The 26820-nt window shown below is 43.1% G+C and overlaps 1 protein-coding gene across 1 annotated transcript; it reads left to right on the plus strand.

Moving 5' to 3' along the window:
• The first annotated feature begins 1138 nt into the window (after window positions 1-1138).
• On the plus strand, window positions 1139-26588 carry HIVEP2 (HIVEP zinc finger 2). The gene is made up of 7 exons (XM_009644311.2): window positions 1139-1834; window positions 2244-7869; window positions 8626-8780; window positions 13845-14020; window positions 16681-16782; window positions 17321-18231; window positions 24986-26588. The coding sequence occupies exons 2-7, from the start codon at window positions 2455-2457 to the stop codon at window positions 25802-25804; spliced, it is 7578 nt and encodes a 2525-aa protein (XP_009642606.1). The 5' UTR covers window positions 1139-1834; window positions 2244-2454; the 3' UTR covers window positions 25805-26588.
• The last annotated feature ends 232 nt before the right edge of the window (window positions 26589-26820 follow it).

A 26820-nucleotide genomic window follows, 5' to 3' on the forward strand; every position in this document is an offset into this window, starting at 1 on the left:
TCAATCTTTGATGATTTTTTTCTTTTACACACTTCACTATTTTGTCATCTCTTGGTTTTATTCAATGGAGGAAGCGTGAGTGCTCTAGGCTGTTTTTCTGAGAGTTTCTAGTTGAGGATCATTATAGTAGCCTGTAGCCCATACTCTGAAGCTAATACTCCAGCTATTTCTAAAGATCTGTTCTTTAGAGATGCTCTGAATTTTGTCCTAAACAAAAACCATAAAGAAAAGCCATAAGTGTTGCTTTTATTATCACAATTAAACAAACAGCCTTTTTAATGAAACAAAAGCCTCAAGATAAGATTTGTTGGAAACTGGAAGGAAGGGCAGGGAGATGATGTTCAGGCTCCCTTTTTTAGACTTGTTCTCTGTGCCAGTCTTTTCTGCAATACGAAGAGTAGCCTGCAGTCTGGTGATGGTCGGACAGGTGGCAGATCATGGCAGTCACAGAAGTCTTTTAACCATGTTTTTGGTCTGTAATTTTCTTCTTCGAGAAGGCAGCCATATATTCTTGAGCAGTAGCCCACTGGCGTTAACTGATTTGGAAACCTACTTGGGTTTCACTACATTTTCATGTACCAGAGTGCCTGACCAGACACCCTGGCCAGGATTTCATTCTGGTCCTTGAAACATGTAATGAGAGGCCTGGAGCATAAAAGTGTTAGCTGGAGAGAGGTATTGAAATGGGATTTGCCAGTGGTATTCAGGGATAATCCAGGCTTAGCAAAGGCGTAGGAATGAAGAGGGACATTGGCAGCTCTCTTTTGACTGATTCAGGAAGGTGAGACTGCATCAGTTCAGACTTGCAGTTATTCATCTACACACTAGAAACCTAAATACTTTGAAAAGACTCACACTCATTATTCTTCAAAATGTGGTTGCTCAGACCTCTAAGATACAATGTGATTTTTTTCCAGTGGATGGATAAATGAAATTTTCAGGCCTCTGCTGTAAAGAATAGAAAACTTTCTTCAGCTTTATGCTTAATATCAAGAATTTCTTATAACTGTATTTTTTTTTTATTACAGGAAATTTGAACAATTCAGTTTTTCCACTGTAGGAATGAAAATATTCCAATATCTGTATATCTGTAATGCTGATTTTTAACTCTCACTATTGTAAAATCATGATTGTCCTGATAATTCTCACTGTAGCGTCCAGAAAATATCATGTGTTTGGATAATATGGAAGCAGGGAACCTACATTGTTCTTCGAATTCAAATGCTGTACTTGTCTATGAAAATCATACATCTGAGCATTTTTTCTTTATAATACAATTGTGGACACCCAGTGCATTTAAGCATAAACAGTACATATATAGCTGGATGGAAATATCCACATTGAAATCTAAAATGCTAAAGGCACATAAACACAGTCATAGCTCATTTCTTTAATACGTGTTTTACCTCTAGTAAGACATTCTCACTAAAATTTAATATAGTGATTGGAAGATGGAGATGTGGAAAGGTACTGGTACGCAAGCAGTGTTTTGCTCAGAACGCTTATTTGATGTCTCTTTTTTTGACTGTTTAAAAGTAGTTTAAAAGAGTGATCAAGATCTTCTTGTAAAACCAGGTAGATGGTCTAAGGTAAGAAGTACCTCGCTTCAGCCATCTTAAAATTTGGTATATACTCCAAGGTAGTCATCTAGGATTTCTGCCTAGCCGACAGTGAGAAGCAGGCATTTCCAGAGTGGAGGGCCATGTGCACAGACATCCCCTTATGTCTGAAGTACCTATCATGACATGGAAAGAGTTCTCCTCTGGAAGTACCGATCACCCTCCTCTAACTTTAGAGTAGGGCCAGGTTACTAACGTGCATGTCTCAACTGTAGGTGAGTAATACTGGATAAGGTAATTCCCACACATTGTGTTAGGACACCATTTTCAGCAGCGATTTGCTGAAAGAGCTTTGAAAGTAGGTGGTGGCGTTTCTGAGAATCAAGCCTTTAAACTGTCCCCAGAAAGCCTTCCAAAGCTTCTGTTCAATTTGGAAAGTCTAGATCCCTGTTTTCTGTTCCTAAGGCTTTCATTGAGTAGTGATTACACTTGTGTGCAATCTCTGGAGCCAGTCTTTACCATGTCTCCTGACAAAAGGGGGTTTTGTGAAATGTAGTTACCTTTACTTAAGTCCCTCAATATTTTTCATGAAAATTGAATGTGCAACTGACTGGATCAATGTTATTTCACACAGCTGTATTAATTGGTGTGTGTGGTTTCTTTGTTTTTGCTTTTTCCTTACAGATAGCTGTGTCACCATGGAAGAAGTGAAGAGAACTTTGCTCTAGTAGATCACAAATATCTCTGGGTCATTCTGCATCTCAGTATTTAATAACAATGGAAAATGTCCAAATGCTATAACAAGTCCTTGCAAATGTATAATAAACTGTTTAGGAAAGTTTCTGCCATGAACAGAACTGTATAATACTCACATTAGTGTACAGACACAAATCTAATGCCTATAGACTACTGCATGGAAAGTTCCAAAGAGAAAGAAAAGTCTGTGAACTTGCAACAGCCCTGGAAAAATGGGAGCAACAAAACTTTAAAAAGCACAGCTTTGGACACACTCCATGTGTCTGCACAGCTTTCAAGTGAACTAGCACTTAAGACCTTGTGTAACAAAATGGACTCTGGGGACACAGCTATAGGGCAAAAAGCTACCTCAAGGTCTGGAGAAACTGCTAAAGTACCAAGTAGATGGAGGCAAGAACATTCAGCTGTTATTAAGATGAGCACTTTTGGCAATCAAGAAGTACAGAGGCAACCACAAATAGATCACGAGCAAATTGGAAACACAGCATCAGCACAACTTTTTAGTTCTGGGAAACTGGTATCATCAAATGAAGCTGCACAGCAAGTCACAGAGAAGCAATATCCACAGCATCGTCCAAGTCCTTACTCATGTCAACATTCACTTTCTTTCCCGCAGCATTCATTGCCACAAGGCTTCTTGCACAACATAAAGCCACATCAGAGCTTGGAAGGCCCTCCGTGGCAGTTTCCTAGCCACTTGCAATCAGTTGCCTCAGAGGACTTGTTTCCTTTCCATATGCATAGCCATAGCGGAGGTTTCTCCAGGAAGAAGATTTCAAGTTTGAACCCTGCATACAGCCAATATTCACAGAAATCTTTAGAACAATCAGATGATGCTCACAAAAAGGAGCACAAACCCAAAAAGCCTGGCAAGTACATTTGTCCTTACTGTAATCGGGCTTGTGCCAAACCTAGTGTACTTAAAAAGCATATTAGGTCTCATACTGGGGAGCGACCATACCCTTGTGTTCCTTGTGGTTTCTCCTTCAAGACGAAGAGCAACCTTTACAAGCACAGGAAGTCACATGCTCACGCAATTAAAGCAGGATTGGTACCTTTCACAGAGTCAGCAGTCTCTAAATTGGACCTAGATGCCAGTTACATCGATGTGGAAGCTGAAATACATTCAGATGGTGAGCAGAGCACGGACACTGATGAGGAGACCCCGCTCCTAGTGGAAGGGTCTGACAAACTGAGCCCCGTCCCACAGCTCCCCCTGGACATTTCTAGCAGGAGCAGTTTTCACTCCTCCATGGAAGATTCCTTGGTGGGGCCAATGAAAGTGCCCATTTTGATTATCCCTAAAAGTGGAATTCAGTTATCCAGTGAGAGTTCACCATATATTGGCTCTGATATGTTGCAAACCCCATCCTTAAGTACTAAGTCTGATGACTCTCATACAGTTAAACAGCGACTTGCACTAAGACTGTCAGAGAAAAAAGGGCAAGATTCTGAGCAGTCGTTAAACCTCCTGAGCCCACACAGTAAAGGAAGCACTGACTCTGGTTATTTTTCCCGCTCAGAAAGTGCTGAGCAGCAAATCAGCCCACCAAATACTAATGCAAAGTCTTACGAAGAGATCATCTTTGGGAAGTTCTATAGGATTAATCAAAGGACAGCACTAACAGTAGCCACAACAAATCAGGAACACAGTTTAATGGGTAGAAAGGGCAAAGCAGAGCCATTACCTCTTTTAAATAACAGATTAGATATCAAGATGCTTGAGGAACATATTTCTCAGCTGACTCCAAATAAAGAAGAACTCATTGACTCCAGTAATTTGAGCACTATTAAATCTACACAAGTTTATCCAGGCAGCAATACAGAATCTAGACAATCCCAGACCACCACATCATCCATCAAGAGTGAATCCAACCTGTACCAAGTCAATCAGCAGGGTGATGTGCCCCTCCTTCTAGAGCCCCCAGTAGATTCCTCGCCTCTTATTAGAAGTAACTCCATGCCAACCTCTTCTGCAAACAACCTAAGTATTCCCCCATCTCTGAGAGGAAGCCATTCATTTGATGAGAAGATGACTGGCTCAGATGATGTATTTTACCCTGGGACAGTGGGAATATCCCACCAAAGGATGTTGAGAAGACAGGCTGCCTTTGAACTGCCCTCTGTGCAGGAAGGGCACTCAGATTCAGACTATCATGGAAGACCAGGGAAAAATATCATTATTGCTTCCAGCAGACAGGCAGCAGGTGACAAAGGACCATCCTTAAAAGAGAAGAAAGGAGACAAGACCTTTTATGACTATGAAGCCAGTGGAAAGCACTACAGAAAGTGGGAAGAATTTGAAGCTCAGAAGCAGAACTACAGGGACTCACCATCCTTAGGTGGGATGAACAAGGGGGGAGAGTACTTTGTTGATCCACTTGGACAGTCTCAAGCAGTGCCATCCATGCTTGGAACAACTTTTGAAAACAGAAAGCGCAGGAAAGAAGAGAGTGTTGGAGATGAGGAGGACAGTCCCATGCTTTGCAGCAGTACGACTGGCACCACTGGGGGAATTCAGCCTTTGGACTTTGATCCCAAATCCCAAATTCAGGACATGCCAAGGAGCGGATTTGCCCTTCAAGGCCTGGACAATGCTGCTCATTGCCATGCGGAGCGTTTTGAAATCTGCAGGCCTTACTTGCAGTCTGGAAGCCCGGCAGCTTCTCTGGAAGACTCATCCTTAACTGCAGAGCAAGAAAAGACTGCAGAATCACTGGCTAGAAAACCCCCTGGAAATGTCATCTCTGTCATTCAGCACACAAATTCGTTGAGCAGGCCAAACTCATTTGAAAGATCTGAATCTACAGAACATATTGCATGCCAGCAGGAAAAGATCTATTCACCATCTGAAACATGCGAGAGTGAGATTTGCGAGTCCCCTATGAGCCCAGACCGAGCTCCCCAAATGGAAAATGCTGACACCAGTAAGCCGTCTCCATCCCAGCAACCTCAGCCATATCATATGCAGCCCAGGTTGGTTCGCCAGCACAACATACAGGTACCTGAAATTCGTGTTACAGAAGAGCCAGATAAGCCTGAGAAAGATAAAGAAGTGCAGAGTAAAGAGCAGGAGAGACCCACTGAGGAATTCCAGTGGCCCCAGAGAAGTGAAACCCTTTCGCAACTTCCAGCTGAAAAGCTACCACCCAAAAAGAAGCGTTTACGACTGGCTGACATGGAGCACTCCTCTGGAGAATCCAGCTTTGAGTCCACAGGTACGAGCCTCTCTCGCAGCCCTAGCCAAGAAAGTAATTTGTCCCACAGTTCGAGTTTTTCAATGTCCTTTGAAAGAGAAGAGAATATGAAGTTCATCACACCTCCCAAGCAAGATGAGTTTGGAAAACAGTCTGAGTTTTTAACAGTTCCAGCTGGTGCTTACTCACTTTCTGTCCCTGGGCATCACCATCAGAGGGAAATGAGACGCTGCTCATCTGAACAGATGCCCTGTCCTCATGCTGCTGAAATCCCAGAGATCCGAAGTAAATCCTTTGATTATGGGAACCTGTCTCACGCCTCTTCAGCTGGGACACCTACTACGGCACTGTCTCCATCCCGAGAAAGGAAGAAATGCTTCTTGGTTCGCCAGGCTTCCTTCACCGGTTTTCCAGAGATTTCCCAGACTGATCAGAGCACAGAACAAAGTATAAAGCAGGAGCAGATGGAACATGCACAGGCTGGTCTTCGCTCCTCCCAGCTTGCCTGGCATCACTCCCCTTCCTCTGTACTTCAGCCCATTCAGGTAGACGACTCTGGAAAACAGGCTGTTGGCTCTTGTGCTCAGCTTAGTAATAGCTCATCCCACCTTGCCCAGCAACAGGCTCTTCTTGCAGAAAGCCCGGAAATGTTAAGGACTCCCTTGATCCAACAAGCACCTTATATTCCTAACAAACATCCATCAGAGCAGCAGCAGCTATTTGCACATCAGGAAAAAGTCCCATTTCCCCCTATTCATAGCACCTTGTTTCAGTTCCCATATCCAGCTGTCTGCATGGTTCACTTACCACCATCTCAGCAGCCTGTCTTGTGGCAGTCATGCACAGAACCTCTACACTTCCAGCATCATTTTGTACAACAGCTGCAGAAATCTTACGTCAAACAGCCTTTCCAAACAGATGTTCCTCCAAGTTATCACCTGGAACACACGCCAGAGCTTACTGGAAAGAAACCAGCCGATTATGTGCATGCTAAAGAGCAAGCGTACCAGCATTACTCAGGAACATCTGGGCAGTATTCAAAAAATACCCTTGTGAAGTACCAGTCAGACCATAGCATTAAACCAACAGATACCTCCTCTGAGCAGCATCTTCAGTCAGATTTTGACTCCCCGAGTGATGGATCTGTACAGTCTTTGCCAGGAACAGTTGTTCCTGTCAGGATTCAAACCCATGTGCCATCTTATGGTAGTGTCATGTACACAAGCATTTCCCAGATCCTTGGACAGAGCAACAGTCCTGCAATTGTAATTTGTAAAGTTGATGAGACTGTTTCTCAAAGAACATTGGCAACTAATGCAACCATGCAAGGAATTGGATTTAACATAGCTCAGATGTTGGGTCAACATGGAGGGCTAGAAAAATATCCTTTGTGGAAAGTGCCGCAGACGCTACCACTCGGACTGGAGCCACCAATTCCCCTGTGTTTGCCTTCCAGTTCTGACATGGCTTCTACCTTGGGAGGAAGCAAACGAATGCTTTCACCTGCCAGCAGCTTGGAGCTCTTCATGGAGACCAAGCAGCAGAAACGAGTCAAAGAAGAAAAAATGTATGGGCAGATAGTTGAGGAGCTAAGTGCAGTTGAGTTAACTAACTCAGATATAAAGAAAGATTTCCCAAGAATGCAGAAGCCTCAACTAGTAAGGCAGAGCTGTGCTACTGAGCCAAAAGAAAGTCTGCCATCCATGTCATCCTCTTCACCACTGTCGTCCTCATCATCTCAAGATTTTCCACCTGTCAGCATACCAACAGCTGATGCTTTCCCACTGAGCAGGGAGAAACTTTGCAGTTTCGATTCCGCATCACCAGGGCAGAAGTCCAGTGGCCCTTCTGAAGGAAGAGACTCTCCAGAAGAACTGGATGTGGATGAAACAGCCTCAGATATGAGCATGAGTCCACAGCGGTCTTCATTGCCACCAGGAGAAATTCAGCCAGAAGAGCAACTGAAACATCAAAAATTGCCTCTTGGGATGTTAGTCCAGATGTCGTCCAATACCAGTGGGAAAGTCACAGGTTCAACCATTCTTCTGACAGACGTAGCAGATTTCCAGCATTTCCTTCAGTTCCCAAGTCTGCGCACTACTACTACTGTGAGCTGGTGTTTCTTAAACTATACGAAACCCAATTATGTTCAGCAACCAACCCTCAAATCTTCTGTTTATGCTTCATGGTGTATAAGTTCATGTAACCCAAACCCATCTGGGCTAAGTACGAAGACCACTTTAGCACTTTTAAGGTCCAAGCAAAAAACCACCACAGAAATCTACACTCTGGCTGCTATGCATAGACCTGGAGCTGGTAAACTGACATCATCAAGTGCATGGAAGCAGTTTGCTCAGGTAAATAAGAGGTTTTAACAAAATTAAATTAGTATATTTTTATTTGAGAAAATATTTGTAATCTATGAAATGTGAGTTAATGATTTTTTTTATAAAAAAACATTCCCCATTGGGAAATCAGACATTGACATCTTGCCGTGACAACTTTTGAGCCTCAATTTACCCTTCTGCAAGCTCTGCTACTTCTGCTGTCTCTGTCTCCATTTTCAAAATCAGATGTAAAAAGGGAGACTTTTAAAGCCCTCCCTTCATGCGTGCCAGAGCCTGATACAATATCTCCTTTTATTTCATCCTTTGTTTTTGCTATGTCCTGATTTGAACAGTATCAGACAGAAACATTCATGCGCATTTGTAAGTAAAGATTAAGTTAAAATTGAGTAAGGATCTTCAGATCCATTTAATGTCTTTTACATATGGACTCTTCCTCATGGACTGAGCATTAGATAATGGTGCCAGGGAAAATTCTGTAATGGCAATAAATTACCTTCTAAGGCTTTTCCATTTCTATTTTCCATGATTTTTTTTTCTGAGGAAAGATATGGTGCTGTCTTTTCTGTCAAGCCTCTCGTAAAAATTTGTCCATGCTGCCCCCTCTCTTATTCTCCGTCAAATTAAATGGGAGAAATTAATTCATCTTATAGAGTTGCACCGAAACGAGAGTTTGGCTTTGACCTGGAATGTTAAAAGTACTTGAAATGAAGTGTGCGTTTATTGTGTGCTCCAGCAGTAACACCCTTCCTTGACTTTGTTCTACAGATGAAACACGAGCCATTCTTCTTGTTTGGCAGCAAGCTTGAAAAGAAAGTAGTGGGGAATATTATAAAAGAAAGAGTAAAAGGAGACATTCATGGAGATAAAGACATTACATCCAAACAAACTGAGCCGATACGAATTAAAATCTTTGAAGGAGGGTAAGAAAACGCAACTGAAAATTTCAAGCTCAGCCTGTCATTTTAAATAGATTTGAAAATGAATATGAATGAATTAGGATGTGAACAGTCTCCTGTATTCCTGCCATGTCTTGCAGCTCCCAAGCCTCTTCCCTTTTTGTGTATACGTGAGTCTGAAAACAAACTACAGGGTACCTATACATTTATTCTTGGCTCTTCTTTGCTTAGGACAATTACATTTTCTGTCTGAGTGAGAGCACTCACTCAAAATTTTTACTTTCATTCCTTAAGTCATAAAGAAATGGATAAACAGTTAACATTTTGATATTTTCTATACCATTTCTTTGTATTTAATGGCTTCCATGAGGATGTCTTTCCATTTTTAGACTCTGTGTACCTCCATTCACTTGAATGAGTTAGCTAGGCATGCTTATTCTTGTAATTTTTTATTATTTACTGAGGTTGGATTTTGGGGATAAAATGTAAGATGACAGTGAAATCTATGGTATCTAAGCCTGATCCATAGATCTGTCATTTATGGTTGAGAAAATAATGTTTAATTTTACCAGGGCCATCTATCACTCAAGTGGTAACAGAAACAAATAAGCTCCTTAGCATTGTTTTGAGGCTTATGAAGCTTGTTATAAAAAGCAAATTAAATGGACACTTGTTTGCCTCTGCAGTACACTAAAATGGAAGATATTGGTTTACTTCTTTTACAGAATTCTGACACGATGCAATTAATTGGCCAGTTCTTAGTAGTGAATAGTCAGGTGGCTGAATAAGATGTGTTTTTCAGTCTTACCAAACTCAGATGGTCTCACAGCACTGTTTTATTGGGGTAACTAAATAGATCAGGATGGAAACGTGAGAAATTCGTACATCCATTTCCTTCTCCTGTCAGTTTGTACCCTTTAGAATCTCAGTTGTCCTTCATTAACATTATGTGTTTGGGCTCTGCTTGGATAGCCTCCATGAAATGAACATTGGCATTTCTCTGTAGCCTGCAACACTGAAGGAGTAGAGCCTACGTCTTGCCTGAAAGATGGAAAATGTTATTGTGGAGATTGTGATAGGTATGCTGGCCCAGACACCCTGACCCTGGCTGTTCTCTGTCGTTGTACGTTGTCCTAGTACCCAGGCCAGTCAGCTGGCTGCACAAGAGTGACCCAAATTCAGGGGTGAGCCTAAGTTTACAAGAAATTTAAAGAGTTGTTGCTTCAACTCACACTCACTTTGAAGTACAAAACTTGCCTGCTTCCCGCTATGCATCATTTCTGAATTTGGATCACCCAGCTGAAGATAGTTTGCACTGATGTAAGCTGTGTGATGAGGGGTCAGAAGAGTAAAAGTGTGTTAAGAAAAGCAACTTAAAGGATGATTCAGATCAGTGTGAGCTGCAACAGATCACTCTATAAAATGCCTCTGCCATCTAACACCTTTTTTAAGAAACTTTGTATGTTACTTACACCTTAACTTGTCTTAAGTTTCCTGGTGTACCAATAAGGTCTATGAAACTATGCATTAAGACGTACAATTCACATGTCACCTGGAAATGTCTCCTAGTAATACTTGGCTATGTTTAGTTATCCTTTGAGTAGAACAAAATGTAAGAAACCTTGATGTGCACATTAATTTCTGGAGGGGGGGGGGATGGGGCACAAGTAGTCTATGCAATAGACTGGGACTTCCCCATAGGAGCATATAACCTGCAAAGCTACAGTGAATGAGATGACGTAGTGTTAATGGGTCCACTCTTTTCTTATACATCATAATTTTATCATACATTTTATAGGAATTATTTGTGGAAGGGTAGATTAATTGTTTTAATTAGTTTGGCTATTTTTTTAAATGGGTCTAATTTTCTTTATATACTATAACCATGTCTTTCACTGTTTTCTGTCCTGTCTGTTGAATTTGTCCTCCTCTTCAGGTTTTTTGTTTATGACTTCTGAAAACTAGTTTTTAGCATGGGTGGGTTTTCGTGCTTCTTTGCTCTTCGTAGACCTGTTCTGTTGTACTCTGTTCTGCTTTACTCTCGCCAAGCTCATCTTCATGTCATCTCAGTACGTCCAAGTGGTGCACGAACTACGCAGCAAATGTCTGTCGTCTTTTGTTTCACATTTTCTCCCCTGGGCACACAAGTGTGCATGGTGATATCTTGTTTCAGCAGGGTATTTTCATTTTGTTTTTTGTTTGTCTTGGGGAGTGGATTTCCTTAGGCTTCTAGGTTGCTTTTGGTTTGTAAGTGTGAAGGCGGCAATTCAGAATCCATAGCTGAAAAAGATCGGTGGGTGGCAGTTTTCGGTTTGTGGGACAGCCTGTCTGCTAGGCAGGGAAGTGCAGTTGGGCAGCTGCCTTGTGCCAGGGGAGTGGAGCGCTCGTATGGCAGGTGGGCAAAAAGCAAATAGAAGGGGCTGGGAAGGAGTGAGAAGCTGAAGGAACAGAATGAATGGAGGTAAGCCAAAAAGTAGATGCCACAGCACATCACCATCTTGCTGCACCAAAGACCAACAAGAGCAGTTTGTAAGCATTGCAGCAGAGAGGGATTTGAAGGAAGAAGCTAACAACCCTGTTATTACCTCTGGCAGGTGGCTTGATTCGAATGAAATTATCCGAATCACAAAATCTGATTTCCATCATCTGTGACTGCAAAAGCCTGATGGGATATGAAGCAGTGTTCCTCAAAGAAAAGCAGCAATTTGAAGTTCAGTACTCGCTGCAGTACAGTTAGTTACTAATGGCATGAAGTGAAAAGAGAGGAGGGATGGGGCAAACATGCTGCTCACCTGACATCCAGCTTAATGACATTATTAGCTGACAGCAAGTGTTCACAGGTTGCTTATGCTTGCTTTTTTGTAGCTGTCAGTAATGGACTCTAATTGAAAATCCCCAATAAAATAGCATTTGGGATAGAAATTGCAGGACTCTGAAGCTTGTTAATGCTTTTTAACTTGAGTCCCATTCAAAACAAGCTCAGAGCAGCAGTGACCATAGTCCTTATATGAAAGTTGTGTAGTGGGAAGGGGGAAATTACTGAAAGCTTTAGAGAGGCACGAGTTTAATAGTAAGATCTATTATTTCCGGGGGCTAGAAAGATAATCACAATAGACTCAGTTTTCTGGTGTTTCAGTTTTTGGACCAGGCTTTCTTTAGGTGTCAAATCTGTGTGTGTCATTTCTCTTACAGTCATGGTGAAGCATACTTAGAGAGTCAAGGTCAGTTATGGCCAAGAACTGTCCATACAAATGATGAAGAGACAGATCTTGTCTAATTGTCTTTGCGCCCAATGGGATCTGACAGGTGACAGAAGCTGGTGGAATGAGGTCAGGCAGAGGAACAGCAGACGTGGAGCAATATGAAAAGCACATGTTATAACACAGCATTTATCTCACCAGTATCAGTCAGGGGTGATATGGTAGACCTCATCCCAGCAAATTCAGACTGTAAGGAGTCATGAAAAGAAGATAAAATGGCAGCCTTTCAAAAAATAATGGACATTTTTTCTATCTATAGGAGAAAGCCTGGAGGTATCTGATGAAGCAGTGGGTAGAGAGATGACTAGGACTCATTGGCATGGGTTTATGAAGGAGAACCTGGGAAATGGGGCAGACAGAAAAGCAGAATCCCAGAAATGTTATACAAAAAAAAACTGCTAGAGAGATGGCTAAATATGGAATGACCTTAGACTATGCCAGTTTTGCCCATGGTGCCAGGGACAATGAAAGAAAAGAGAGAGGGCCAACTTTATTGGAAAGGAGATGAAAAAACTGAATTCAGGCATCCACATTTGAAAGAGCAAGGGATGTGTTTAATAGATAACAAGATGGACATGACAACAGGACAGTGGCTTATGCATTTCTAAGCTATTAGCTTCAGCATTTATATTGCCAGTAATATAGCTGAACATATGGAAGAAGTGTTCATCTAAGAAAAGCACACTTGAAAAATATTTCAGCTCTGTAACCCAAAATTTGCCAGTTGCTTTTTGTAGACTTATCATCACATTAACAGAACCTTTCACACAGTCCCGTATTTATTTAAAGCGCTGACTGTCAGTACCAATGATATTTTGTGGGCTGCGCATCTGCAGGGTGACTGAAAGTACTTTGTGCTGCTTAGGGAGAGGGCAATGGAGGACAGAGGGCAGAAAAAAAATACTATTTCTCCGTTCTCGCAATTTCTGGATTTTACTTTTGGGTGAATGAGGATGAAATTCTCCCTCTAGGGAATGCCCAGCACAATTCAAACCTCAGAACAGCCTGAGCACAACCCCTGGGCCCTTTTAGATTTTAGTATTAACAATTTATCATGATAGTAAAGGCAATGTGCAGCTTTACATAGATTTGCATATCTTATTTATTGTCTAACTACACACCATGTAATCAGCAAAAATAGCATGGAACGCTTACGCCTGTGCTAAGAAAAATTCCCTTAACAGCTTTCTGCTACGTATGCAGGTTGGAAGTTTCCCATTTTATTTCTAAAGGAGCATGTACCCAAGTGAACTCAACTTGGTGTCCCTTAAGGAGGGATCCATCTTTGGGGACTTCAGGCATCTGTAGTGTAAATGCACACATCCTTGCTAGTCATCAGTGTTCCCTTTATGCTTAATGGGGAGAAATGGGCATTTCCAGGATGTGGTTTATCTGATCCCAGGGGATAAATACACTAAAATAGTTAAATGCACTGTGCCGCAAAACAACGTTGTTTTCAGTGGCGGTAGATGCCTGTGTTGTACAAGACTACAGTTAGCTGAAATACATCCAACCTGCAGACTCCTGTTTGGAGTTGTGCTGTGTCTATAGGAATGGTAGCTAATCTGTTTCTTGACAAGGTGTTCATACTGTTCTCATACTACAACCCTTTGGTCTCATATTGTTAAAACACATCGGGACCAGTGCATTCTCTGAAAGGCAGATACTTTGTGAGTTCCAGCCTGAAAATTCAGTAGTTCCTATGGAGTTGTGTGGATTTGTGGTGATGAAATTTATACAGGATCAGGATCAGATGTATAGAGGTGATGTCTGTGCATGTATGTGACCTAGAGTCTGTATGATTTAAATGCTTGCTCTCTTCCAACAGGTATAAATCAAATGAGGATTATGTCTATGTCAGAGGTCGTGGCCGAGGAAAGTATATTTGTGAAGAATGTGGAATTCGCTGCAAAAAGCCAAGCATGCTCAAAAAACATATCCGCACTCATACTGATGTCCGGCCTTATGTATGCAAGTTGTGCAATTTTGCCTTCAAAACTAAAGGTACTTGACCCTTTTTGCTGAACTCTTGCTGCTTCCCAAACAAATCTTGAGCTATTTTGCCATCTGGGATCAAAGCACCATTTGCAGTCAAGGGGAGAATTTTCTTCAGAGTAAAATTATTGTGTTTATATATACAGGACTTCATGAGAGAGGTTTTTCTCTTCTGTTTAATTGATCCAGGGATTTTGTGAGACTCCAAGACTCCCTGTATAGCTTCATTAAGAGCTATAGACTCTTGGCTGGTCCATCTGTCTGCGGAGAAAATGTAGTAGTGTAAGAACCGCCCTTACAAATAATACTTTCTGCCAAAATTGTTACATGGTGCAAATTTTAATTGCAGCAACACTTAAATGCTACCAGGAGAGTGCACTTGTTATGACATAATGTAGAAGCAGAGCATCAGCCGCTGAGGAAAACATGCCTTCACAGGCTTTCCAGTGGGTCAGTTTCAAGTTTATAAATAATGTATGTCTCCCAGATGGGCCACTCCATCCACTGTGGCATTAATTATGAATAGAGATCTGATAGCTTGTGTTCACATGTGTTTATCAGCACAGAAAAAAGCTTCCATTTGTCACCCTGAGGCCACGGATAATGATATTCTTTGGAATTTGGATTTGCATTGCAACTGGCTCCTTAGAAGGAAAAAAATCCTTTTCTTTGGTAGCATCTCTTTGTAGTGCAGCCCAAATGAGCCTCCGATTCTCAGATTCTTAGCTTCCCTTTGGCAGAGAAGGGAAACGGATTCTGCTCCCAGTGCGGTGAACTTACTTGAAGGGGGAGAGAGGAAGCTGAAGGAAATTTCTCCCAAGATCCCAGTGCAGCTTCATGGCTGTTTTGAGGATTGAGAATTGTAATAGTTTCCATGACTCCAGCACTTCTTCCTCTGCCAAAGATGGGAATAGTTGATGGATGGTAGTAGACCCATCAACCTAATTTAGGATGAGAACTTTCATGGGGGTGTAGAGACAAAGACAAGGAGCTGCTCACTGGTAGTCCCAATAGACCATCTGTTGAGCTGTTCTCAGATTGTTGTTTACATTTGACATTGCTGGAGGAATGGGTCTTGAGGAGGGACTTGAAGGACGATTGTGGTTTTGCAGCTGTGTTCAGAGAGGACATTCCAGGCAAAAGAGATGGCCTGGAAAGAAATGTGAAATTGCTTGCTGAGGCTGGCATTTCTGGCAGAGAAGAAGAAACTTCTTTGGAGGGGTGGAGGTGGTATGCTATTGCACAAGAAGGGCATGAGTAGGAAGAGGCTAAGTTAGCTTTCAAAGTACAAGAAGTGTTTAACTGGTGTATTACTGCTTATGAGCAGTTGTCAGCCTCATAACTATTGTTGCTATTTTGCTGAGAACAGTAGGGGACAGACTTTCAGAGGTACTTAGGTCTTCAGTGTACACCCTGAGCATTTAGCCATCCAGAGGCATCAGTGGCCAAGTTATACTTCTCATGCAGTTCACAGGCACGATAAGAAACTCTTAGTGAGAAGGGAATTATTTGAACTAGCTGGAACTGAAAGTCAGAAGAGAGAAGCCTGGCTTCTGAGCTTCTAAGCACACCTCCACTATCCAACAGAGTGGTGCAGTGTTCCTGCCTCCAGGTTGCATGTGCCACGTGCACCATCTGGAGATGCTGGTTGGGGACCCAAAAGCAACATGGGTACATTCACAGAGTGCTTTCCTTGAGCTAAGCAACACTGTGGCTAGGTATTGGGTTGGGTTTGCCTGTGCCATGCTTTCCCTGTTGGGTATTGCAAATGTGACTGAAGTGCTTAATGGATTAGAGTGATATTCTTGTTTCTGCAGCTTGTGCTTTGTGCTCAAGATTCTTTGCCACGAACTGTCTCTTGGGGCCAGTCTCAACCCAGTTTTCTTATCTGTGAAAAAACAGACCAAGACAGGCACTCCAGAAAGTCAATAGTCTAGTGTTAGATTGCTTCCTCAGGGGAATGGAAGATCTGATTTCAAATCCCTGCTGTATCTGGTTCAGATCTATACTCTAAAGCAGGGAGCTGAACCTGGATTTCCCACATCCCAGGTGAATGCTGTAAGTACAGCTCCTCTCTGTCAGAGATTGCAGTTAGACGGTAAACTTCCATAGAGGAATCTCCCATAAATGTCTTTTTTGTGGGGTACTTCTGCTTCAAAATGCTTTGAACGCACTGAACATTTGGAAGCTACATGTGAAATAAATGGGAGAGCCCTTAGCTTGAAAGTACTACTTTCAAGGAGTGAAACTAGGAGTGTGAACCCTGAATGGCTGGTGTGCATTGGACTTAACTTCGATGTCCGAGCTGTCTGTACATATCACAAACACTGAGCCCAGGGATAGAAAACATCCAAAAGTGAAGTTTTTCAGCGTGCTGGGGTGCCTAAATGTCATGTGGAAAATTGGAGAGATGCCTATATACCTCTCAGGCCCTGAGTTTAAGTTTACTTGAAATTTTGGGGTTTTTTTTCTTGTAAGATGTGAAAACCCACTCTCATTAAAACAGATTCTGAGGGCAATGGGCTGGATGAGTCAGCCCTATCTGTTGTGGGGTTTTTTTAAACTAAAAAACCCCATCTGCAAGATAACAGATTTAAGATATACCAAAACGTGACCTGGAGAGTGATCCTTGCTGCTGTCTGTTAATTAGATTAATCTCTGATCCATAGGAAATCTGACAAAACATATGAAGTCTAAAGCACACATGAAAAAATGCCTGGAGCTTGGAGTATCAATGACATCCGTAGATGATGCTGAAACTGAAGAAGCAGGTATGTCAGAATGATTTAATTTAGTTGGAATGGCCTCTGGAGTATGCAAATGATTCATTGCACTTTCGCACAGTGGCTGGCATGGAAAATATATCAAGAGTATTTGGGGCATTTTTTAATTAAGAGGCATCATTTTAATAAACAGGAAGTATAAAAAATAAATCTGATCCACTTGTCTGCATTACACTTTTTATTAAAATACAGGAGGAGGAGATAGAAATTAAAGTATGATGTTATAATTTCTGTCATACAAAGTTCCCAATCTTTTCAATTTAGATGTAAGAGATCGCAACATTTAGTGAAGTTCCAAGGTGGGGTAGGGTGAATTTGCTTTTTATACTTCCTTTCAAGTGTAGAGTTTTAAGGTATTTCTATGAAAAATTATGGTTTGAGACTGTGAAGAATGGTTTTATGCAGCCATCCCAGATGAAGAGCATCCAGCAATGGCAATGGGTGTGCTGGGTGGGGAATGAATGCGGTGGAAGGTGTAAGAAGTGGGGTGTGTGCTCACCATTTTGACTTGCCATGGCTGTTTCAGAAAACATGGAGGACATGCAGCAGGAGGCAGAGAAGAGTAGCAACCTGGCAGGCCTTTCAGCAGAGCACCAGTTTTCTGATGCAGAGGAGTCAGATGGAGAGGATGGCGATGACAATGACGATGATGATGAAGATGAGGATGATTTTGATGATACTCAGGGAGACTCGACACCAAAAACCAGATCAAGAAGCACCAGCCCGCAGCCCCCTCGGTTCTCCTCCCTGTCAGTGAACTCGGCTGGGGCATCTCAGGGGGCTTCCCCCGAGGGCTCCCTTTCCATGGGACACTCCTCCCTCATCAGTTACTTGGTGACCTTACCTAGCATTCAGGTCACTCAGCTTATAACACCAAGCGACTCCTGTGAAGACTCACAGATGACAGAATATCAGAGGTTTTTCCAGAGCAAGAGTACCGATTCAGAGCCCGACAAAGACAGGTTAGACATACCTAGCTGCATGGATGAGGATTACGTGCTTTCGTTAGATCCCAGCTCATCTCCGAGGGACCTCTCACCTTCCAGTCGACAGTCGTCACCCGGCTACGATTCTTCACCCTATAGAGATAACTCACCAAAGAGGTATTTAATGCCAAAAGGGGATTTGTCACCCAGAAGGCATCTGTCACCCCGAAGAGATATTTCACCCATGAGGCACCTTTCCCCGCGGAAGGAGGCTGTGCTGAGGAGAGAGTTATCACCAAGACGGGACGTGTCACCAAGACGTCACCTATCACCAAGGAGGCCAATGTCACCAGGGAAAGATGCATCTGTTCGAAGAGATTTGTCTCCTAGGCGAGAGAGGAGATATATGGCCTCCGTTAGAGCGGCATCTCCACGGAGAGGCTTATACCATAATCCAGCATTGTCCATGGGTCAATATTTACAGTCTGAGTCTATTCCAGTGGGGCATTCAGTAAGTATGAAAGAGTATTTTCACTCCTGTTGTCAAAACCAGTGCTCTTACCTAATCTGTGCATAGTACTTTTAAAAAACTGTACAACTTTATAGAAGAAGAAGGCATGAGCTTTGAGCCTCATCGGGAAGTCCTGTAACGAATGCAAGAAATTCGGAATAGATGGGGACAAAGTCGAGATGTTGATTCAGTTAGATGCCATAGAGTGAGCCTAAGGCTCAGATCTTCACTTGGTACAAGCCTCAATAGCTCCATTAACTTCAAATGAAATTAGGCTGGCTTACATTAACTGCCCCCATCTTTATTTTAAAACGGGCCAGGAATCTTACATGGCGTGTGGGGCTTGTTACAGCACTGTAAAACCTTTTACCTCCCAGACTGTCAGATGGGATTGAGCCCAGATCAGGGCTTAAGGCCCTGATACTGCAGTATGGTGCCGATCACCGACATATTGTTTAATGCAATAAAAACACTAAAATAAATGGAACTTCTCGGAAAAGCAGGGTGCCCATCGAAATCAGGATCTATGACTGGAGTTTAAAGGATATTATGGTGTGACAGGAGCAGGCAGCTGTCTGCCCTGCAGAAAGCACCATCATGATGGGCTGTTTCGACAGGGACACAACCGTCTGGGTGGAAATGGAAATATGCAAAACTTGCACAGCTGGTGTCTGTGCTGTTCCCTTTTGGTAAATCAGCTCTCAGAAACTGCCAACTTGGCACTTTTGACAGGCCCTAGCATTCACAAAGCGTTCTCTCCACAAATAGATTTGTGGTCTTTAGAGTTAAGGAACGGCCTCGCTATGTATGCATTTATTTTTTTATTTATTTATTTAGCATGCTTCCCTCGCCATGTTGCTGCTGCCCTCTCGCTGCCTGCCTCGTCAGCTGGGTTTGTGTGGGTTCAGCCCAGGCGAGGTGTGACAGGCTCCCACTGCCGCCGGGCTCCTTCCTTCCTGCCCTCCTCCTGGCAGGGCGCTCCTCCCCGCTTCCCTACTGCCAGTCTTCTTGGCTTTTTGTGTAATCTTTGTGGTTCTTCTCTGTGGAGAAGAATTGAACCCTCAACTCATAAAATCAGCGTTTCCAGAGCTCTGCGGTGAATTTCTCTGTGGAGCCAGGCTGATGTGTTACCCACACCTGGGAAGGGAGTGAGGGATGCAGCTGGGCAAAGGTGGCTGGAGCAGGTGTGGACCAAACAGAGTTGAGATGCCGCCAGCCTGGCAGATCCAAAAGTGGCGACCGAGCTTTTCAGGGGGATAAGGGAAAGCTGCAATGTGAGCAGCCATGTGTATGGAAAAGAGCAACACAGGTACTTCTTCCACATCTTAGACATGGCCCCGTGGCCTGGCAAGTTGCTGGGGAGAGCAGCAAAGCGGGGTGGCTGACTAAGTGGTCCTTGAGGAAGGGCATGTTGAAACCCTGCTGCGCTCTCATAGCCCTGCATAGCTGAGGGAGGATACAAACCCAGCCAGCAGTCCTACTGACAAGGTAAGGAAGCACAAAAGAGCCACCAGCTTAACAGTCATGATGTCTTAGTATCAAGTGAAAGGGATTGTATGAGATGCTACAGCTGACATTGTGCAGGGAGCCCAAGTCCCTAATGTCTTGCATGAGATGCTTCCACTGTCATCCTGTAGTGGAGATTTTGGATGTGCGATGATGCTGGCAAAAGGGTATGTAACAGTCACCCTTGGCCATCTGACAGTTCTTGCTGTAATGTTTGCCTTGTGTGTTATGCACACCTTCCAGCAAGGCGTTTAGCACTTTGTAAGGACTCTTTTAGCACCCTTAGCTCCTTCTTTTGGAAAGTCCGCCATGCCAGATGGGCTTTTAACACTTACCTTATTTTTGAGGTAGGATCAGGCACATGGCAAAGAAAAGCCCAATGTAAAAGATCATTTGTCTTACAGAAAGCATCGGTAATTCAGTGGCATGTTGAGTGTTTTGAGACAGAAGCCCAGACCTCAGTACAGTCGCTGGAACCTGAACACAGGCATCAGTGGAAGCGGAGCCCAGGCAAATTTAAATGAGGAAATGACAAATGAGGATGATTGCCCATCTCAACAAACGACTGCAAGGAAGGAAAGATGGATTCCTCACCTCTTGATGCCTTTCTGGAAGACATACTTTAGCCAAACAGTGGCTGAGTTTAGGTGAAACACAAGTTATTATACCTCGTGTGTGGGAAGACAAATAACACCTGAGCTTGCTATAAATGAAAGCTGTCAGAGGAGAAAAAGGAATAAAGGCTGATTTTCACTTTCAGAAAAGTGAAATCCGGCAAATCAGAACATGATTAGCAACTGCATCAGTGATGCAGATGCCAGTTTACAATCCTGCTTCCTCTTTCAGAGATGCATTGAGTTCCTAGTCCTCATAGGAATGAGAGAGTTTTGTGCTTCTGCTGCCTACACGTCCCAGAAGAGGCCAGTTTTCTTTCTTCTCCACTGAATTTGATGTATTTGCTCTAGTCTCTTTGGCCAGTGCTGGTCTAGTTCCCCTTCAATGTTCATGCACTTTGGTGGTCCTGTGCAAAGAGCTCATAAAGTCCTCTGGCACTGAAAGCACCACACAGAAAGCAATTGAAATTATTTCTTTAGGAAGTGGAAAAGGCCATGGGGAAAGTAACTATTTGTGTAGATTGTACAAAAATACAGAAAAATACACTTTTTTTTTCTTTGACAGTTAATAACAGGATCCAGTCTTACAACAGGATACTCTCTCCAAAGTAGCCTAAGGCTCTGCTTGATGCTGGTGCACATTTGGCTTTGGCAAGTTAAATGCCCATCTTTAAATTTAAAGACAGATCCTCGTGGCTTTCTAAATACCTTCAGGATCTTCTCTTCTGTCAAGGCCAGAGGTTTCTGGCCTTTCTGAGGAGGCTGGCACTGTTATTGAAAGGCTCTGATTCTTCTCCCCAGTCATTTTATGCCAGTCCTGAGAGAAAGAGGGGAGATGGGAAGGCTGCTTTTGTGCACCCTGCATTCATGTCTGTTAGCATCTTACTTTAGATCAGGCATATGTCTCTGTTGTCACATTTATTGTGCTTTGACTCACATTGCAGAGCAGTCTTGGAGTAAGTGACCTGGGTTATTTTCAGTTGAAATTAAAGCAGCAGATGTGCACCAGGAGTGCAGCAGGTGCACTTAAACTGTGAGGGGGCATTCAAGTGAGCGAGAAGAGACCACATAGGGTTAGTCCGAAGCAACCTTCCCCTCCAACCCCACAACACTTACGTTGTGAACCCAGCACCAACAGTTTCATGCAGTTCCTGCTTGTCCCCACTCCTAGCGCACCCACTATTTCCTAGTGTGGACCAGAGCTTTTGCCTCTTCTTCCAGTCCCAGGGCTGGACACAATGAGACTGCTAATGTGTCTTGCTGTGAGCGGTACAGACTTGTCCCTAGCAACTGTTTTAGCTTCTAGGAGGTAGTGGATTTTGCTTGTGTTGCTGTTTTGTTGCACTTCTCATTCATTTTGAAGTCTGAAGCCTGTCTTGATATATTCAGAAGGGCTGAAGGAAGTTAGGGCACCTCTATATCCACTTGAAAGTCAATAGGACTTAAGGCCCTTTGATCATCCCAGACATATGGATATTACATCCCTTCCCAAGCACTCAATACTTTATCTTCTTGAGTGAAATGTATTCCTGTACAGAGAGCCAGCATAAAGATGCTGAAGTCCAGGTAAACTGCAAATAGGTTCACTGGTGTATATGGGCTGCTATGGTGCGTTCTCAGTAGGACTGCAAATTGAGCTGATCCTGAAACTGAAGGCCACACAGATTCATAATCACTTTATTAAGCATCATGTCTTTTAGAAAGCACATTGGTAGTAGGCTGTGATATTGAATTTCACAGTAGCGTTCAACATTTTCTGGTTTTTAACTTTAAAAAGCAAGTATATTGCAATATGGTAATCAGAGATAGTTTTCCACCCGCCATCTTTTGGCAAGCTGTGGTCTGAGGCTGCCAGGAGACTGTCTGTGAAGGGTGCTTGGCTTTGAAGTGCGATCTTCTTAATCCCTCATAGCCTGTTTTGGGGGATGTACCAGATACAGGGCAAACCCTATCTCATTCCCGAGGCATTCTGGGGGACCTGTGAAGCTGGATATGGCTTTGTTCGGGGGTGTGGTGTGGCGGTCGAGCTTTATGACCAGGTCAGAGAATTTAGTGAAAAGCTCCTACAGAATAGTGTTGCTTGGGAATTTATATGCCATCAGGAGTTGGAGCGAAATATGCTAAACTGCCATAAATGAGAGTTAATAGGAAACAAACTGGACTCCCGTCACCTGACAAAGAGAAGAGTTCATCTCATTGCGCTGGCAACGGCCTGTTCTGACTGCACCGCAAAAAGTTACCGTGACTTTCTGGATGGTGCTCAGCGATGGGATCTAATACTTGCCCTGTCAACAGAATAAAGTCTTTGGATTTTCAGGATGTTTGTTAAAAGACGACAGCTCCTCTAATATTCAGTCTTTCCCCATGAATGTGTATATGTGTGTCTGCTTGTAGGTGTGAAAATAAAATATTGGTAAAGGAAATAAAAGCAGGGTAAGAGGTATGAGCATTTATTAATGCCTGTAACCATTAGGTTAGCTATTTCCAAACTTATCTGCCAGAGAAAGATAATCCAATATGTGTTCAGCCAGGCTTGGAAGGCACCCAGTGGACATGCACACACTGTCACTGTCTATGTAAAAGTTACGCATGTGAGACATATATTGGATGATACTACTGAGCTGGAAGCGTGTAGCAGTTTCTCTCATGTTGGCCACCTCTGTCCGACAAGGACAGACTGTTGCTCTATTCCCTTTTGAGACTGTGGCAGGGTACAACACGGAGCCAGTGTCTTTCTCAATTAGAGATTTGTGTGTGACTAGGTTTGTTCTTCGATAAGTTTTAGTCCTTTTTTTGGTTGCTTTTGCTCTATTTCCCTTAGCCCAACTTCACATGAGAGGCAATAGTGATAAATGTCATGGCTTAGGAAACAGCCAAGAGGACAGTATGACTGAGAAACGGGTTGACAGACCAAAGATGGAAAAAAAAAGGGGGGCAAGCAGCTGTGCAGAGGTGAGGTTGGCGATAGGAAGGACTGACAGGGTAGGTCAACTATGTCTTGTGGCTTGGCAACTGCAGTTTATTCTGTAAATTTTTCCCCATTCAGCAGTGTAACGTGCTGTCACTGTGCTTTCTTATGACAGTTTCTCTTTATGAGACTCAAGTATCTCACTTTCTGAATAGGAAAATTCCCAACGTAGATTAGTCTCTGAATAATAACATCTCTTAAGTTCGAGTCTGATGATTATGGGTCACCCTTCCTGTCTCAGCGTTGATTTATATCAAACCGGACAAAGCATCTGAGCACAGTGAGATTGAGCCCCTGGGCAGCACAGAAACTGAATCTTTAATTGCCCCCTAAACCAGTTCCCTGGGATGGGATCAAGAGGTTGCTTAATGCCTTGAGAGCAAGGATTTCCCAGCAGTGAAGTGCTGCCACTTTATGCATTGGCATTTAGCTGCGCAGTCCTCAGGCTGCTGCACCAAGGCTGTGGTAGCAGCAGAGCTCTGGGGCAAGTGATAGGCGTTTGGTCAATTTGCAGAGCAGAGATGAGCATTTTTGTTCATTTAATTTCCTATGGGAGTCCCTGAGAGTTGTGTGGCCGAATCCCACACACAATTATAAAAATGTCACCCTGCACTTCTGTCATCGTTGTTTCTCTGGTCAGCAATAAATGATACTTAATCATCAGATGGAAAACAAATTTTAAAAGTTAAGAATGAAAAAAAGAGAAACCCAAAAGCCCAGGGCATGTTTAATACTGAGTGGAGATGGAGCTATTCATTCTTCCAAGGCAGGAACTAATGGGAAGGCACTGAAAATGTCAATATTGTGAGATTGGTTTTTATTAGCTGTTACAAAATCCCTCATTCTTCTCAATCCCATTATGAGTGGGCGAGTCTCCCTGCGACAGAATCATCACTTTCGCCCACAGCTAGTGCCTGTGCCTTTGTTATTATTTATTGTTTACACTACAGATAGGGGAGAGTGGTGCTCTTTGTCTTAATGACTATAAAAACGCAGGTCTTCATTGCACAGAGGCGCTCGAACTTCCATGGAAATACCCCTCCCCTGTCATCAAGGACCGGATAAAGCTCAGGGTGGAGGGTAGGAGGAACAAGTGCTTTCTCTGGGAGCTCCAGGGCAGGATCTTTCATCAGGCAGAAAATGCGTACACGCAGTCAGACTTTTCCCGTACTGCCAAGTGGTGGTGGCGAGCAGGTAGCATTCGGATGTGTATTTCTCTGCAGCAAAGTCTTGATACCTAGTGCGGACTGCCAATACCAGCACAGGTTGCACAGGCTGCCAAAAGAGAGGGTAAGATGGATATCCTGGCCAGCTTTCTCTTGAGGAATGAAAATCTACCCCAAATTCTCTCCTCTGTTTCAGTTGAATATAATGCTCCTCGCTTCCTGACCTAAATTGCTGCATTGTGTTGCTGAACTCTCTTAACTAGCTACTGCCTTTCACCTCAGAGGTATGAGCCCTGTAGGGCTGAGCTAAGCAAAACCTCCTCTGTTGTTTGGATAAGCAATTAGTGGAGTTTTCCAAATGCTTTGGGATCCATCTGGATGAAAGGTGCTGCATGAATGTAAGGTTGTGTTAGACAGGAAAGCAGATAGGTGGTTTGGCAGCTGGACAAGAATTTTGCTAGTAGCAGCGCTGACATTTCTTCTGTTTTTTCTGGTTACAGAGAAGGGGGTTGTCTCAGGGGCCTTACTTCAACGTATACGGAGAAAAAGGAGGTATGGAGCACCGTGGGCCTAGCCCGTTCCCCGAAGGTCCGAGCGACTACGTCTTCAGTCATCTTCCACTACACTCCCAGCAACAGATCCGAGCACCCATCCCCATGATGCCTATCGGGGGTATCCAGATGGTCCATTCAGTACCGATGGCCCTTTCAGGTTTACATCCTCCGTCCGCTCTGGCCCTGCAGAGAGAGGGCTCTGAGGAGAAGCAAAGAGGAACTGCAGAAATCCTGACAAAAGAATCGTATAGTATTTCTAAGCACCACGAGAAACGTACCTCTCCGCACAGCTTGCACCCCACCGCTCCCTCCAGTGCCCCCTCCTCTCCGTTGCTGTTGCTGACACAGAGCACGTCGGAGGACAGTGTCGTAGCCACCGAGAGGGAGCAGGAGGAGAACATACAGACTTGTACAAAAGCCATAGCCTCTCTGCGAATCGCCACAGAAGAAGCCGTTCTGCACGGGGCGGAGCAGCTGCAGAGGCCTCCTGAGCCTCACCAGAAACCCTTAGAAAGTGCACATTTTAGCATTAAACACTTTAGTGGATCTGAGCCGGGCCAGACCTGTGCCTCAGCCACCCATCCTGACTTGCACGGTGGTGAACAGGACAGTTTTGGTACATCACGGACTGCGTTAGCCCATCCCACCTTTTACAGCAAGAGTTTTGTGGACGTCCGGCAGTTGGGCTTTCACAGCAGGAGCGACCCCCCATCAAGCACACAGGAAAGAAAAGATCCGTCATCTGAGAAGAGCAAGCCACATTGATCTGAGATGCATGGAGACTTTCACCCATACATTTACCCCACTTTTTTTTTTTTTTTTCTAGCGATAGAAGAAGTATTCAACTTTACAGCATGCCTGTTCTAAGTTACAGTAGTTTGCTATTATATATACTTTTGTTATATCAAAAGAATTAGATAAAATAACAAGTCATCATGAGCCTGACCAAAACTAAATTTGAAATTCTTATTGGGTCTGGTACTTTTAAATTGTACAGATGTTTGTGCCTTTTCTTTACTTTGCTTATATTCTTATAAGCATTTTTTTAGCAGTAATTTGTACATATTTTAGAATTTGTGTATCTGCTTTGTAATAAATGTAATTTCTTTCCTTTTTTGGACACTTGGATCTAAATGATGTAAAGCAAAACAGCATCAATATATGTGAGGTTGCACTAAAACATATTTTTATATGATTAAAACTGAACAGCTTTTATGTACAGCTCTGATTCTGTAATACTAATATTTATTTACTTTGTTTCATAAATTGTAAATTTTTTTCTTAATGTTGTGGATTGCTTTTCTATGTGAAGCATGGGATTTACTGTTGCGTAATTAGAACAAAATGTATATTGTAAAACAAGATATTTAAACTAGAGTATCTTATCTTATTCTGCACTTATGCATTAGTTAAAAAAAAAAAGATAAAGGATGTATCAGTCAGTTCTTAACTCTTGTAATTTTTTTTGTCTCTTGTTTGCCGGATTGACTATAACTTAAGTGCTGATTGTGATTTTAAACTGATAGTACCGTAAAGCATTAAAGTAAAACAATGTGCTATTGTGAGTTTTTTCAAAGCTTTATAAAACAGTTATAAATATATTAAAAGTATTTGGTCTTATGTGAACATGTTGATCTATATACTCCTTTGAAAAGCTATGGGAAAACATTCCACCCCATGTACATAAGTGCAGGTGCATCCCTGGTGCCGTCAGTGTAACCCCCCCGGGAGAGGCGAGGTTTGCTGTGCCACCAAGGCGCCGAGCCGGGCGCCGCTGGCTG

Source organism: Egretta garzetta, unplaced genomic scaffold (assembly GCF_000687185.1).
Source record: "Egretta garzetta isolate BGI_Z169 unplaced genomic scaffold, ASM68718v1 scaffold397, whole genome shotgun sequence".
NCBI lineage: Eukaryota > Metazoa > Chordata > Aves > Pelecaniformes > Ardeidae > Egretta > Egretta garzetta.